Source organism: Cololabis saira, chromosome 1 (genome assembly GCF_033807715.1).
Source record: "Cololabis saira isolate AMF1-May2022 chromosome 1, fColSai1.1, whole genome shotgun sequence".
NCBI classification, from domain to species: domain Eukaryota; kingdom Metazoa; phylum Chordata; class Actinopteri; order Beloniformes; family Belonidae; genus Cololabis; species Cololabis saira.
Window position 1 is genome coordinate 17,545,191 of NC_084587.1, and position 15,881 is coordinate 17,561,071.

The window sequence follows — 15,881 nt, forward strand, 5'->3', positions numbered from 1 at the left end:
TGTATCCTGTGAGGTCTTTGCTATCAATGAAGATATTGTTGATTGCATTTGGATAGGCCTGTTCAGGCGAGATTCACCTCAGAAATCCCCTAGGGGTGAACAGGTTAAGTGTTGTGTTCTCCAATTATCTCCGCATGGGTACAATTTATATTGGAAAGAAAACAACTTTTTGCATGAAACCGCTGAAGTGCTTTACTTCAATTTCCTTGTGAAAGACGTGCATTTGAAAAAAACAACAACTAAGATATGCCACAGAGACAGCGAGTGGACAGTCTCGATTGATCAGCGGGATGAAAGGATGAGCTCTTTCTGCCTGCGGATCGGATCAGAGGGGGTGGAGGCGCATGCGCACTGCGAGGTGCGCTCTCCAGCCGCTCGGACGCGCGGCTCGGAAATAAAGTGCTCATGTCCCTTTTTGGTATCTCACTTCCACGTTATGACTCGGCCCAGCAGGAGAGAGTTATTCGTGCGTGAATTGGTCCCGCGGACAGGGAAATGATGCGGGTGATCCGTGTCAGCAGCTCGTGGACCTGTTGATCGCCCGCTGGCGCAGCAATGGAGGTGAGACGCAGCTCCCTGCACCTGCTGATGCCCACCGGTTGCCATGGTAATAATAGAGTCAACGTGACTAGGTCATGTTTGTAGGAATGATCATAGCAAAACTACAGAACGGATTGCAGATTGCATGTAAAATTAAAAAGGTATGACGATTGCATAAAGTTCCCTGTGTCCATATTTGGAAACAATCAGCATCCCTTTCATCTGAATTTGCAGATTTCATTCAGCTGCCACGGAGGCGATATATTCATATATCCCTGGTGTCCATCAGTTGACCCTGATAAGATTTTCAGATGAGAAGTTGTCATATCCAGGCCATCCTTTTTGTTAATCAAATCGTGTTACACGTACATGCTTTGAAGCTATCCAGACTTCCCCCTGAAATCAGAATGGTCAGGAGGATGTGTGTCGCTGTTAATTACCGTCACTGGCTGATAAAACCTTTTGGAGAAGACTTAAATCCTGGTAAAGAGCATTAGGTGACAAACAAGGCACTCCAAACAGGCCCGGGAGGAGAACTGGGCGGGAGTCACACTGAACAGATGTAAAATACTTACTTTTAAACCAATGAATGCTTTGTGGAAGGGGGGGGGAGTTCTCAAAGTGTATTTTAAAAGGAGAAATACTGTCACAAAATGTTGAAATAGCCTATATAATGTGTATTAATGAGTATTGAATGATAAAATCCATGTTTTTACTCATGTTGCAGAGCCGGCGACATGTGATTAATACTTTCTAAAGGAAAATTGGACTCAAGCGTTCTGTCGGCCAGAGATGGAGATCATGGGTAAGTGTGCTTGGTGACTTTGCAGATGCAGAAGACGCTTTAAATCAACAACTTGAGTGAGACCCCCTGCCGCCGCCATCATCTGAGGCTTACCAGGGAGGTGTCAGACTCGCCGGCCTCGGCCAGAAAGCACAGAGTAGTTACATGTGCAGGTGGCGTCGGCCTCACGCTCTTTACAAAACTTAATGAGGAGGAGTTTACAGGGTTTTAGCCTCCTGCCACATGCAATTACTGCAGTTGTGGCTTGCACTCATTTGCTGCTACTGCGCTAAATGAGCAAGGACAAAATGACCCGATGTAGCATGCAGCTTGCTTCTGGTGGCAGCTGACTTATTGTTTCTCGGTGGGTTTTCTTTGCTCACACGTGAAACCCAAATATTGGAAAATTAAACAGAATGGCTGTTAAAATCGGCAGCTTTTATTCACTGATTTTGTTATTCAAGAGGATCACGAGCAAGTCTCCAGAAACCCCCTCCAAAGTACTGCTGCTGCTAATATTCGGTCCTTTTATTTTCCCACAATTAAGTGTTTACATTTCATAGCTCACCATCAACGTTCTGGCGTCGTGTCAGGGTTCCCTAGCAGCTTCTTCTACAACATGGGGGAAATTAATGCAAAGCCAAAGAGGAGAAAATCCTACTTCTGACTCACACAAACAAAAACAATCTCTCTGCAGATACTCAGTGTGCCTTGGAGGCCGTGGAGAGGCTGCAAGCCAAACTGAAGGAGAGAGGGGAAGCCCCCACTCAGGAGAAGCTATCCCTGCTGAAGACCGTCCTGCAGAGCCCCCTGTTCCTTCATATACTCAGCCTGCAGCAAGCTCAGCGCAAGCCCGCTGCCAAGGTATAGCACAAGCATTCATGCGTGGGTGTTTGGTGTATTTTCAATGGCGTGGAAGGAGCTGGAATCCTTCCCAAAATACTGAATGCAGGAAACAAACTGGATGAGTAATCAGCTTACCTAAGCTTACCACTAAAGCTCTGTGACAGACAGAGTGGGAGGGAGGGATAAGGGGCGGCCACGTATCGTAATAGGGAGTCAGCAGAAGTCATCCGTGGTTTTGTCACAAGTTATGGTCGGATGTAAACAGACGATTAACGATATTCCCACCCTCAGCCCAGTGTTTCTTGGTTGCCATTAGGCCACCAAAGCAGCTCTAGAAGGCTCGTGCTCGTGGTTCTGTAGTTGTTGGGCAAAGTTTCACTTGTCAGTGGTGAAAGGCGCCAAGCTAGGGGGTCAACATGGCCCACGTGGACGGCCGAGTGGGGTTTACACATGCAACACAGTACTGGCGTGGTTTATGCATGACATACATACTCGGTTTACATTTACATACTCGGTCCACACGCCTTCAGTCTTGAGATGAGTATCCCAGTCCAGCCCTGACAACTATGCTGTTTGTTGTTTAATATTTGTCAGATTTAAGCTTGGTAACAATATTGAGAAAATGTTAATTTAAGTTACCTTGATTGAAGGTTTGAAAGAACATGAAAGTCATTCCAGGATCTTCCAGAGATTTTTTTTCTCAAAACGTCTTTCTGCTCCCGCAAGCGTTCATATCATATCCAGACCGCCGCCCCTTCGATCACAGATCAAACCAGGCCATGCATCTTTTTATTTATTACAGATCCCCACATTAGTCCTCACTGCAGTGAAGATTATTCTTCCTGGGGTCCAACATTGCACACATAAAACAATAAAATACAATCCTTACAATTGAAACATGAGTAAATCCAAACAAAAATGATCTGAGATGCAATGGAATCCAACGCTTAAATTGTTGAAACCAGCCAGAACCAAACAACCAAAAATATTCCATTTTACACACTCAGAATTTCAGAATGAACCAACTAACTAAAACTGACTTTGTTGCTATGTACTGCTTTTCTTAATTTATTTTAGAATCTAGCTTTATTGTTTATCATGGTTAAATGTGGTGGAAGCTTATTCCAATATGTCACTGCTCTATACATTGTAGCCCTCTTTAGTGCATTGGTTCTTGGTAGAGGAAGAGTAAAGTGAACACCAGAAGCAGATCTGGTTGCATAGCCATCTTGACTATTGCTGTGTTTTAGATGTGATAGCAAATTGATAGGTTTACCAATATTCCAGATGTTGAACAAAAATGTTTCCAGGCTACACGCCTGGTAACATTTCAATCATCATCAATCCGGGAGTCAGCCCTGCCTCCTTTAGACATGCTGCAGTTCACACGATTGGCACTCAGGGGTCTGATTGGTTTAGGAAGGTAACCAGTGAGAGCAAAGTGAGCGTGGAGGCTCAGGGCGGTACACAGAAAAGGGAAGATTGATATTGCTTGATCTAACAAATCAGAAGAGTTTTTGAATTGTTATCGAAGTAAAATGGCTGTGTTGTGGTGCCCGATAAATGTGAATAGAGAGCAAACTTGCATAATGTGGGAACTTTAATGAAAACTAACTCATAAGGGAGCTGTGACTTGGAAGCGTGTTGAAATGAACTGAGGTAACTGTCGCCCACCTGGAGGAATTAATTTACTGCAAGAAGTAGAAGATGATGATCTATAGTCCCGTCGGTGTCCTGGGGGTGAAGGTAGCTGCTTCAGGCTGCTTTGCTAAGCTAAGGGGTCTCTTAACAACAATACAGTTAACTACAGAACTGATAGGGCTCTAGTCACAGCGCAGAAGTCAAGTCCAGACAGTGCTAAGCGATGTCAGCTAGCCATTGGCTATGCTATCTGTCAGTCAAAAGGCCACGCCCTTCATCATGCATACATTTGTGGCTCTATTTGATCTCATCAGATGCAGTGCAAAAACATTTTTACCCATCATACAGCTGTCATGGATGTGAAATCCATCTGCGGAGACCAACATTTAAACAAAATTATTATTACTATTTTAACCAGGCTGTAAAAATATTTATTTCTGCTGCAAAATGAAAGATTGACTCAAATCTGAACAGGTCGATGGATGACACATTTTCAGACAAAACTGAGTTGTTTTGTCTCTGATTTTGTTTGTTTTTTAGTTAATTCAGATACCTGAATAAACGATATGAAGCACAATTTAAAAAAATACTCCAAACAAAACAAAGAAGAAAAGAAAAACCAAAATAAGACCCTCCAGAAATAAATGATGTGTTAAAACCGCTTTGCAGGAGGAATGATGTAAAACTGCTCGGCATCATTCTGCATGCCTCTTAAGCAGCTAAAGATCTGCAGAAATCTGTTGTTGTTTCGACTCTACTAATTCAACAGCTCAGTGAGTCTTTCTGGTCTGTACTCTGAGTGATTCCCTTAATGAAAAGCGCAGCTGTTTATTGTCTGTGCCTCCTGATTGTGTTTTTAACTTTCATAAATATCACACGTCAGCTGTAACTCTGCTCTCTCAGCCAGGTATTTGGGAGATACGTGACATCAGTTAGACGACAGAGCTGCACGTTAGTGCTCAGTATCATAGCTTGGTAACTGCCTGATGTGGTGTACTCTAATAAGATAACCCGCAGCTTTCACAAACAAGCCTTATTAGATTAGCAATGTTGCAGGAGCCTGCAGCCATTTGGCGTCCGTGTATGCCAGGAAACATGGCACTGGACTGCGTCAAAGGTGTGGACTTTTCAAACAATACACCAGGGTGGGTTTCTTATTTATATCATCAAAGATATAACAGAAAATGTAAGCAGCATGAAGCTGCCCATTAAAGCATTTTATCCTACTTTTGCCATTTCAGCAGTTGTCAAAAATGCTAGAAAAGAACTCGTCACCTATCTTAACCACGCGATCAATGAAAGGCTTTTTTTTTAGACTTTGAAACAGAAAACCTACGAGACAAAAGGGAAGAGTTTTGTGGGAATAAAAAGAAGGCTTTATGTCAAAACCTTGTGTTCCCACTTATCTTTGTTCTCTCTGCAGCATTCTCAGCGCATCTTCTTCTATTACTTTTGTTAACACATCCCCTCAACATCCCCGTTCCGTCCCACAACTTTCTCTTTCGTACAACAATAGCCTCCTACTTTGCTTTTTTCTTCTTTTCTAATTCTCTCCATTATTCTCCCCCTCTCTCAGTTCTTATCTAGCTGCATACCCTCATTCTTCAATGTGTGCGTCCACTTCTCGTTTAATCTCCTTCCCCGTCTCTTCATTTGCCTCACCCATTTTCCATCTTTCTTTGTTCCTTCCCTGGCATCCTTCAGTCTTCTTCTCTTTATCTGTTCCCTCCTCCTCACTCAATCCATCGCCCTTACTCACATCATCTTAATCTTATTCATTTATGTTCTATCTTTGATGCAAAAATGAATCCCTTTTCTCACCGTCCCCTTCATCTGTCCAGGGGAAGGGCATCATTAAGTCTGTCTCCATGAACTGCGGCCCATGCCCGGGTTTACCTCTGGACATGAAGACCCTCAGCCACAGCGACTCGTACACGTGGGCCGTGGAGAACCGAGGGCCCGGCACCGCCAGAGCCTTCCACAAGGACGGCAGCTTTTCTTCTCTAGGCTCCCAGGAGCTGTCTTTCTCAGACATCTTCCCAGCCAACGCCACGTACACCGAATCTCAGGTACGTGTACACACCAATTAGTACGGAAGAGCATTAGGGCCATGCAGGAGAAAAAATATTTGAGACGGGAAGATTTTTTTTTATTGTGTTTTATTGTTCGAGAAAAAAGTCGAAATGTTGAGAAAAAAGTCGAAATGTCTCCTCTGGCCCATCAAATCCAGTTAGGAGAGCGAGTGACAGCTATGCAGCAGCAGCCGTAACTAACTAACTAACTAACTTACATCCTCGGAGTGTAACGTTAAGGATACGTTTCTGAAGTTATGCAACTGCATATGTCTGATATGTGTTTCAAATCAATATCGTAAAGCCAATTCTTGTATTCTGAACCTTGTTGTTCAACTAATGTATATTCTCGAAATTTTGACTTTTTTCTCAACATTTCGATTTTTTTCTCAAAATTGTACTCCAATATTATTCTCGACATTTTGACTTTTTTCTCAACATTTCGACTTTTTTCTCGAAATTGTACTTCAACATTAATCTCGACATTTCGACTTTTTTCTTGAAGTGCATAAGGAAAAAAAAATCTTCCTACTCTAAAATATTATTTTTATTTTTCTCCTGCCTGGCCCTAATACTCTTCTGTACAAAAGTAACCTCTTTTAAATCTTTTTTTTTTTTGTTCTTGGGGGTATATGAACTATTATTTACTTAAAGGAAAGAAAACATGTTTGTGCAACACTAAGTACCCACTTACTGCTTTGATGTGATTTAAGAGGGTAAATTGCTCTCCAAGTGCTCCAAATCACCAACTCTCGATGAATTGACCATCAGCATGAATGCACACCTTTATAAAAGCATTCAGGTGGGCTTTAACTCTTTGATGCCTCATATATGAAATAATAATTTATTTTTTTTTCATTTATACTGTTTATTATACATTGAAATAAAAAAAACTTCCAATTCTGCCTTTAACAGGTACTTTTTTCATCTTCATGAATAGATTTGGTCATTTTGCTGTATTCATTTTTTATTCTGGAGTTCTCCCCATCACCCCACAGTCTCAAAAACGTGTGTGTGTGTGTGTGTGTGCGTGTGTGTGTGTGCGTGTGTGTGTGTGTGTGTGTGTGTGTGTGTGTGTGTGTGTGTGTGTGTGTGTGTGTGTGTGTGTGTGTGTGTGTGTGTGTGTGTGTGTGTGTCTGTCTCCCTGTGCTTGCGGGGTTGGGGCAGGATGGGCGTCCGGCGTAAAACTGGGCCAAATTGATGTGCGGACTATGATCTGATGTGGCAACCCCTCCAAGAGCGATTAAGCTGAAACGGTTGATGATGATGAGGCATCAAGGGGTTAACACAATGCCAAGGGGTAACAACATCAGCAATGGCCTTTGATCAGCAATTGTTGCAGCCCATCAATCTGAAAGGGGTTCTGAAGCCAAACCATTTGGAGTTCAGCATTTTACAGTGATTCTTCTCTTTGTAGGACTTTCAGACTGTTGAACAAGTACACTTTCTTTGGACAAATCGTGAGGAGAAAGCCTTTCTGTCTCAAAAAAAAAAAAAAAAATAGAGGACAAGTTGATGTTTGCAAAACTGCATCTGAAAAAATAACGACACTTCTGCAACAATGTCCTATGGACAGATGAGCTCGAAGTTGAGTTATTTGACCTTCATGTCTAGTCTCACATTTGGGGAAAACTAAACACATTGCAGTCCTAGAACTGAACACGTAAACCTTTATATACCAGAGTAGTCTAGAAGCAAATATGAGACTCATCTGCCAAGAAACCAAAGCTTTGTCAAAATCAGGCCAGATAATCTTCAACAGAGTGTTTGTCTGAAAAACGAAAGAATGAAGGTTTTAGAGGGGTCTAGCCAAAGTCGTCCCTGGACCAAGCCCAATTGCTGTGGCATGATCTAATGAAAGTTGTGTATAAGCAAATTCCCCAAAAAACGGGCCAGGATTCCTCTGCAGCAATAGGAGAGACTGATCAATTCATACAAGTGATGAGCTCTTCAAGTTATTGTTGATTAAAGTATATCATGGTGGGTGTGCTTAGTATTGCCCACAAGATATGGGAAGATAAACTATGGTTTGATTATTTTTTAAATATTTTTTTGATTATTGAGGGGCAAGTTATTAACAAGGGTTCATTTCTCAGTGTCATCATGAATCATCCAAATAATTTCTCCTTCAGTTGTAAAATAGAAACTACAATTGAAAATGTGGCATTTTCAATTTAAGGATATGTCTTTACATGGATAAAATCAAGGCCAGTTTGAAGTCATTATTTAGGGATTTAATTACAGCAGATCTTATAGAGTTGTCTTTTCTGTTTTGCTTAGTTTTAAATGTGCAATTTGTCTTTCTTAGTACTGCACTCCTCCTCGAATCTCCCGCACCATGTCCATGGGGAGAAACCTTTCTGCTCTTGCTCAAGAGGTACGCTAAGCAACTGAGTTAAATCACAGCACTTCAGCTGATTCTTTCTGTTTTGCTTTTGTTGAAAACAATTTAATTAGAGTTTTCTTTTCTTTTCTGTTTCACTCCATCTCTTTCTCTCTCTGCCTTGATAGAGGCGCCACATTGAGATAATAGAGCTGATCAATGATGGGAAAGGACTTGGTTTTGGCATCATCGGGGGACGGAGCGCCGGGATCATGGTCAAGACGATCCTCCCTGGAGGATCAGCTGGGAGGGTAAATCAAGCAGAGAATCAACCTCATAACTTCAACAAATTAGCTAGCCAAGTATAACCTTGAGATCAGAAGTGGAGGAAAGTGGCTTGTTCTGTTCAAAAGTACAAAAAAAGGCACCCACTGGCACTTTTATATATTGTTAATTAACTTTGCAGTGTTTCTACAGGTAATGAGAGTTCCCCTCCTTTTCCCAGCTACAGACAAACACATGAACAGCTTAGTTTAAATTAGTGTACCTTTACTTCAGTTGGTAGTTTTCAGCCAGCAGGATCCTCCTCGTTCAATGTAAAGAGGGAGAAACTCATTACAACACTGCTGCAGCTGTGACAATTATTCCATCCATTCATTGTTCCCTGTACCATTGTCCAACATCTTCCCCTTCATAAAAACACACAGAGGACAAATGTTGTTATGCATTGCTTGTGTTATCCATAGGAAAAAAGAAAATTGTTTTTTTTTTTTTTTTTTGTGTGTGTTTGTGAAAATCAGGACAATCGTCTACATAGTGGAGATCAGATCCTGCGCATTGGAGATACAGATTTAGCAGGAATGAACAGCGAGCAGGCAGCACAGGTGACGTATTGCTTATAAAATTAACAAAGGTAGAAAAATTATATAAAGTGGTGTTCTTTGCGCAAAATTAGTCTATCTACAAATATGATTCCTTGAAGCCGCTCTGTGTAGCAACAGCACTTTGACCATATGGACAATGCATTGCCATTACGAGACGTAAGAATCCTTCTCCGCTTGCCAGTTTCTCTTTTGTCAACACAGCACATCTACATGCCCCCCATGTGATCAGAAGTGGTATTGCTACATAAAGCAGCTTTCAAAACAGCTTGATCTCGATCTATCACATTTAGCCTATCATCCGTTGTAAATGCATCTTTAATCTTAGACAACATATTTGCTAAAAAATCAATTAATTCAATTCTGTCGTTTTTTTCATTCTCGCACAATTTTTTCATCTGCTGACAAATGGCCACCTGTCCCAGGTGCTGCGAAATGCTGGTAGCAAGGTGAAACTGCTCATCGCCAGGGACGTTGCCAAGGACAACCACGTCTCCTCTCCTGTCCTCTATCAGGAAAGCTTCGATGGCGAGGTGCGTGCTTTCGTACAGTACATGTGCATAATGATATGACATAATGATTTCATGATATTGAAAATATACTAGGGTGTCATTTGAAGCAAACAAAATGTTTCTTTCTTTAACTCTTTCCAGCCCAGCGACTTGAATGATGACCACGAGTTTGGTGTTCAGTTTACTAAAAACAGCCGGGGCTTGGGCTTTACCATATCCAGCTATGTAGGAGACCTAAACTCAGGTATGTGCCTCACAAGTTTTGCTTTGGGAAACAATAGACTTGTTTATTTTGTATTTACAGTCTACTTTTGGGCTTTGTTGGGCTCTGTTCAGTGTACAGTGTTGGCGTGATGGTGAAGAGCATAGTGAAAGGCAGCTCTGTTGATCAAGATGGAAGAATGCACATTGGAGATATCATTCTGTCTGTAAGTACTGTCAAAAACATTGTTTTTAGATGTTTTTTTGTCATTATTCCTTAACTGGGATTTGTTTTCTTTTTAACTCTTCCGTACTCTTCCCCTACCCATACATGTAAAACTTATTTAATTATTATTAAATAAATAAATAATGCAGATAGTACTGTATATGGGTATTTGTACATATGTATGTATGTATGTATGTATATATATATATATATATATATATATATACCGTATATATATATATATATATATATATATATATATATATATATATATATATATATATATACGGTATATATATGTATATATATATATATATATATATATATATATATATATATATATATATATATATATATATATATATATATATATATATATATATTTATGTATGTATATGTATATATATATGTATATAGATATATAATATAAATACATTAATATTTATTAAAAATGGTTATTGGTGCAAACTATGATAACTATACATTGTTTGAATTTGTTGATGTTGTAAAATGTATGCATATGTATTGTTTTTATTTATATCTAAATGTTAAATGGAATTACTTTTTATTTTTTCTTTATTTTCTGTTTTTCATTTCTTTTTTTTTATATGCTACCTCTTTAGGTTTTGTTGTAATGTACTGCGTATTATGTGTCGGACCCCAGGAAGAATAGCTGCTTCTGCAGTTTTGCTGTAGCTAATGGGGATCCAAATAAAAGTGTAAAGTATAAAACTCTCTCTTTCCTCTCTTCCCTCAGGTGGATGGGTTGAGCCTCCAGGGCTGCAGCGAGCAGCGGGCCATGGAGGTGCTCCGGAGGACGGGTCCGCTGGTCAGGCTGAAGCTGTTGAGAAAAGCCGCCCGCCTGAGCCACGTCCTGCCCCCGGTTCGCCCCCTGAAGCCCCTCCGACACTCCCACAGCTTCCATGAAAGCAGCCTCAGCAGAACAGGCCTCCGAAAAATTCAAGAGACAGGTACCTCGTGCTGACAAAGAGACTTATATATACTCAGGATGTGTCATAAGGGAATCAGTTTAAAGTAGCTGTGCAAATGCGGTTATATCTGTAAGCATCCTCTGCTGCTGAGGTTGCTCAGCTTTGACTAACAACATTTTCTGGTATTGGTTCAGACTGTGTCTTAAACAGATTTTGATGCTCCTTTGATGTTGCCAATATTGAACTTTTTAACTTTTTAGCCGTCGTGGCAGGATGAAATTCTTTCTTATCCTTAAATTCAATTGTGTTTGCATGTGCGGATGGGTTCTCAGACGCGTTCCTCTGTCTCCAAGGAGTCTGTTCGCTGCGTGAAATCTCCCGGCGCGCGGCGTATGCCAGCAGACGACCCCAGCGCGACTTCAGAGAGGGTACGTTTCTTTTTCTGCTGCACAGCAGTGAGCAGGGGCGAAAATCCTGTTTCATAGTTGGGGGGGGGGGGGGGGGGGGGGGGGGACAATAAACAGTAAAATTTTAGAGAATAAATCCAGTGGGGGACCAGGAATAAAAGTTTTAGCCTTCCTTTAATACAGCATTTTGACATTTTCATCTCTATCTCGCAAACAGGCAGAAGACCTTTCTTAGAGCAATACAAAACAATGGTATTAGGTGGAAGGTGGCAATAATACAGCACATCTGACATAATACACTGCAAAAACCCAAAATCTTAACAAGAATATTTGTCTTATTTCTAGTTAAAATGTCTCATTTTTAGTTAAAAAAAATCTCATACACTTAAAACAAGACTCATCACTGGAAAAAACAACAATTTTCACCTGTTTCAAGTAGATTTTCACTTGAAATAAATAGAAAAATCTGCCAGTGGAACAAGATTTTTTTGCTTGTAATAGAGAAGATAAATCTTGTCCCACTGGCAGATTTTCCTACTTATTTCAAGTGAAAATTTACTTGAAACAGGTGAAAATTGTTGTTTTTTCCAGTGATGAGTCTTGTTTTAAGTGTAATGAGATTTTACTGTTTATTATTCTTTTCGATTTCGGTTTCGGCCACAAATTTTCATTTTGGTGCATCACTACTAAATACTACTGCATTGTTCCAAAATTATTAATTCTGTCTCAAATTATTCTAGGGGGGGACAGCTTTACTAATGGGGGGGACTTGTCCCCCCTGTCCCCCCCGGGATTTTCGCCCCTGGCAGTGAGGAACTAGATCATGGAACTTGGTCCGACATGCTGATTGGGATCACAGAGCAGCAATGTGCCGGTGAACCGTGCTCTTTGATGGGACTCTATTTATAGTTTTTCTGCAATCATGTGTTTATCCAACTCATTCAACTCATTCCAGATGATTTGTCTCTCACCCCGCCTGCATATATGGCTTTATTTAGACAAGAATTGTTGGGCCTGATTAGAGAGCACAGCCAAATAAGCCCTGATTGCTGCGAGGCTTTAATACATGAATGAGAAAACATTACTTTGCCAGGAAATCGCAAGATGTTGGATGTGAATATGCACGGCGATATGCCTGTGGCGTGGGCGTATGTGTGTGTGCGTGTGCCTGTATAAGTGTTTGCATGTTGACACTCTGCTGTTCCACAAGCAGAATGATGTTGCCATCTCTCTTAGAGAACCAGGGTAACGTTCTTATTGATGGGACCATCTGGGGCTTCTATGCATGTGAATCATGGGTGTATGTGTGTATTTTGCAGTGGTGGATCTGACTCCAGACGAAGAGGAAACTCTAAGGAGAAGGTGGCAGCATGCTGTGGGAGCCCGATACGAAGTGATTGTACGTCTCTCTAATATGAAGATAAATAGCAAATATATATGCCTGCAAAGAAAAATATAAGCCAACAAACTGTGTACTGCAAATGCATTCCCTACAACGTTCAAAATAATTGAACATAAAATAGTTTTTAACAGACTAAAGCCTTTCCACTGCACATATCTTTCAGCTTAGCTTTCAACTCTCTTTTTATTTGGTGGCATTTCTTGTCGTCCGCCATTTGCAGGTTTGTCAGCTGAAGCGATTCAGTGAGACGAGTGGTCTGGGCATCAGCTTGGAGGCAAGGGCAGGGCATCACTATCTGTGCTCCATCTTACCTGAGGGGCCCGTTGGCCAAAGTCACAAGATCTTCACTGGAGACCAGATATTGGAGGTAAATCTGTTCCCCGACGAGCCTTTTAACCAACTGTTTCACTGCTCATTCTTTAGTCATGAGGTAAACATATGAACTCAGGTAATACCGTATTTTCTGGACTATAAGCCGCTACTTTTTTCATAGGTTTTCAACCATGCGGCTTATACAAAGGTGCGGCTATTCTGTGGATTTTTCTTCCACCGCTCGGGGGAGTGCTAACTGGAATAAGAATAAAAACTAAGACAAAATAAATGCAAAGAAGAATACGCTACTTCTTCTTTAGCAGATAGAAGTAGGTAGAAGCAGATTTCAAACAGATAAATAGATAAATAAATACCGGTTATTTTCTCTTGGTTCTGTCCATTTTTAATCAGCAAAGTTGCTGCCATGTTAAAAGGCACTGTTAGGAAAGGATCTATTTAGGTACAAACATGTACATTATTTACAGTTCAAAATCCTTCTGCACATGTAGTAAATATCTAAACTAACAACATAAATATCTGCGGCTTGCATATCTTTTTTTTTTTTAAATAGAGCAGATGCGGCTTATATACAGGTGCGGCTTATAGTCCAGAAAATACGGTATATTAGCATAGTTTCTGATCTGTTTCCAGCGTTTACTTGTACAATATAATCAAGCATTATATATATATATATATATATATATATATATATATATATATATATATATATATATATATATATATATATATATATATATATATATATATATATATATATATACATATATATATGATATGATGGAAAAAATATGTGTACCATGTATTTTTTTCACAGGTAAATGGGAGGCCTCTCATTGGAGAGACACACAGAGAGGTGGTCAGTATTCTGAAGGAGTTGCCAGTGTTTGTGTGTCTTGTATGCTCTCGCATCGTGCCCCCTTCAGTCCCTGACAGTGATGAGGAAAATGATGCTGATGTCCACCTCAGCCTGAAGGAGCTGCTGGCTGAGTTCAATGACAAGGTGAGAGCAAAATCTGTGAAAAAGGTTTGAATGACGATGAAGTATTATTACTGAATTCATTGAAAAGAATTAACCACTCCACATCTATCTCTCAAACTGATAATTCATAATTAATGTGACCCTCTTTTGCCCTCGTGACCGTGTCATCTCTGTCCCCTTTGCTTGTCCCAGCTGGATCAGGGCTGTGTCATTCCATGTCCTACAGCCGAGGACATTACCAAGCGTGGTGTGCCCCCCATGTCCCCTCCCCTTGCTATGTGGGAAAAACAAGCTCAAGTAGTTGAGCTCGAGAAAGGAGATTTGGGACTGGGCTTCAGCATCCTGGACTACCAGGTTAGAAACTGCAAAAAGAGCAGAGTGGAATGAGGTGCACCCTCAGAATATCCATGCATAGATAGGGTAGACACTGCAAAAATTAAATTATTCACAAGAATGATTGTATTCTGTATGCAGGTTTGGGTTAAACTCTGCAAATAAAATCACGTTGTGTTAACTTCAGAAGAAATTTCAACATTACAATTGTGGAATCAGAAAAATAGCAATAGTTGTTTGTCCCCTTTGAGGAACAGATGGGCTCTTTTTAAGGTGGGGTAATCGGTTCCATGACATTTCTAACCCAGGAGTCAAATATCACAGACAAATCTCACCTAGAAACCGCATACCCTACCTTTAACTGCTTTTATCTTTCATTTTACTAAGCAGTTATCACAAATGTTTCTTGCCAGTTTTCTGTATAAACTTTCTCCAACCTTCTGTTTCACTTTAGGATCCAGAGGATGCTTCTAAAACAGTTCTGATAATCCGCTCCTTGGTGCCTGGAGGTGTAGCAGACCGAGACGGTCGTCTCTTACCTGGTGACCGACTGGTGTTCGTGAATGAAACTGACCTAGAAGGCTCCAGTCTGGATTATGCTGTGCATGTCCTGAAGTCCACCGGCTATGGCCCAGTGCACATCGGTGTCGCTAAACCCCTGCCGGTATGTGAGGGTGACATTTTCTTAGAGTCCAGATACATACATGCACATATAACAAACACACTTTCAATTCAATTCAATTCAATTCATTTTAAAATTTGTATTTATATAGAGTCTATTACAAGAGAAGTTGTCTCTAGGCGCTTTTCAGAGACCCAGAACATGACCCTACCCTCAAAACTGCCCCCTAGCACAGCACTGATTAAGATAACATACGGCTGAGCATGAAGGGGACCAGAGAGGAAACACCATCATGTGGATCTCTCTGCAACAGCAGGGGGATGCCACCCCAGCCACCTCCCCTATCAACAGGAGGCCAACCCCCCCCCCCCCCCCTGCACACACACACACACACATACACACAAACACAGCTGACATCAATGTGGCCAGAGCCTGAAGCTGCCCCCAACGCAGAGGGCTCCCACTGAGGAGATACTGGATATTAAAAACTAAAATGAAGTCTATTATCAAATTATTAATAATAATATAATAATATAAACTGAAATGTAAAATAATAAATAACTTTTAATCTGATATAAAATGATAAAAAACAATGCTAAAGAAGAAAATTCAAATAATAATTTTTCAAACAAATACTGTTAAATAAAACTCCCTTAATAAAGATGATAAAAGGATGTTAATTAAAAGCAAGATTAAAAAGATGGGTCTTTTTTGAAAATCTCAACGCTCTCTGCAGCCCTGAGGTCCTCCGGCAGGCCATTCCAAAGTCGTGGGGCATAAAAATGAAAAGCCGCCTCACTGTGGGTTTTTTAATTAACTTTTGGAATAGCTAAAAGGCCAGTGCTGG

At 40.6% G+C, this 15,881-nt stretch overlaps 1 protein-coding gene across 6 annotated transcripts in view; it reads left to right on the forward strand.

Moving 5' to 3' along the window:
- Positions 1-368: 368 nt before the first annotated feature.
- The window catches only part of si:dkey-92j12.5 (multiple PDZ domain protein), a 70,643-nt gene continuing 55,130 nt past the window's right edge, over positions 369-15,881 (forward strand). For 4 of the 6 annotated variants that reach the window (XM_061715186.1, XM_061715328.1, XM_061715361.1 and 1 more), the window contains exons 1-17: positions 369-561; positions 1,268-1,345; positions 2,022-2,188; positions 5,653-5,880; positions 8,192-8,260; positions 8,395-8,517; positions 9,007-9,090; positions 9,513-9,620; positions 9,741-9,843; positions 9,936-10,027; positions 10,784-10,997; positions 11,291-11,386; positions 12,685-12,764; positions 12,988-13,134; positions 13,915-14,100; positions 14,272-14,433; positions 14,867-15,076. In XM_061715186.1, coding sequence (XP_061571170.1) covers positions 1,333-1,345; positions 2,022-2,188; positions 5,653-5,880; positions 8,192-8,260; positions 8,395-8,517; positions 9,007-9,090; positions 9,513-9,620; positions 9,741-9,843; positions 9,936-10,027; positions 10,784-10,997; positions 11,291-11,386; positions 12,685-12,764; positions 12,988-13,134; positions 13,915-14,100; positions 14,272-14,433; positions 14,867-15,076 — 2,082 coding nt within the window. In that variant the 5' untranslated portion in view covers positions 369-561; positions 1,268-1,332. Of the gene's footprint in view, positions 562-1,038; positions 1,103-1,267; positions 1,346-2,021; positions 2,189-5,652; positions 5,881-8,191; positions 8,261-8,394; positions 8,518-9,006; positions 9,091-9,512; positions 9,621-9,740; positions 9,844-9,935; positions 10,028-10,783; positions 10,998-11,290; positions 11,387-12,684; positions 12,765-12,987; positions 13,135-13,914; positions 14,101-14,271; positions 14,434-14,866; positions 15,077-15,881 lie in introns of those variants that run through there. The other 2 variants (XM_061715335.1, XM_061715258.1) reach the window with 2 other exon arrangements.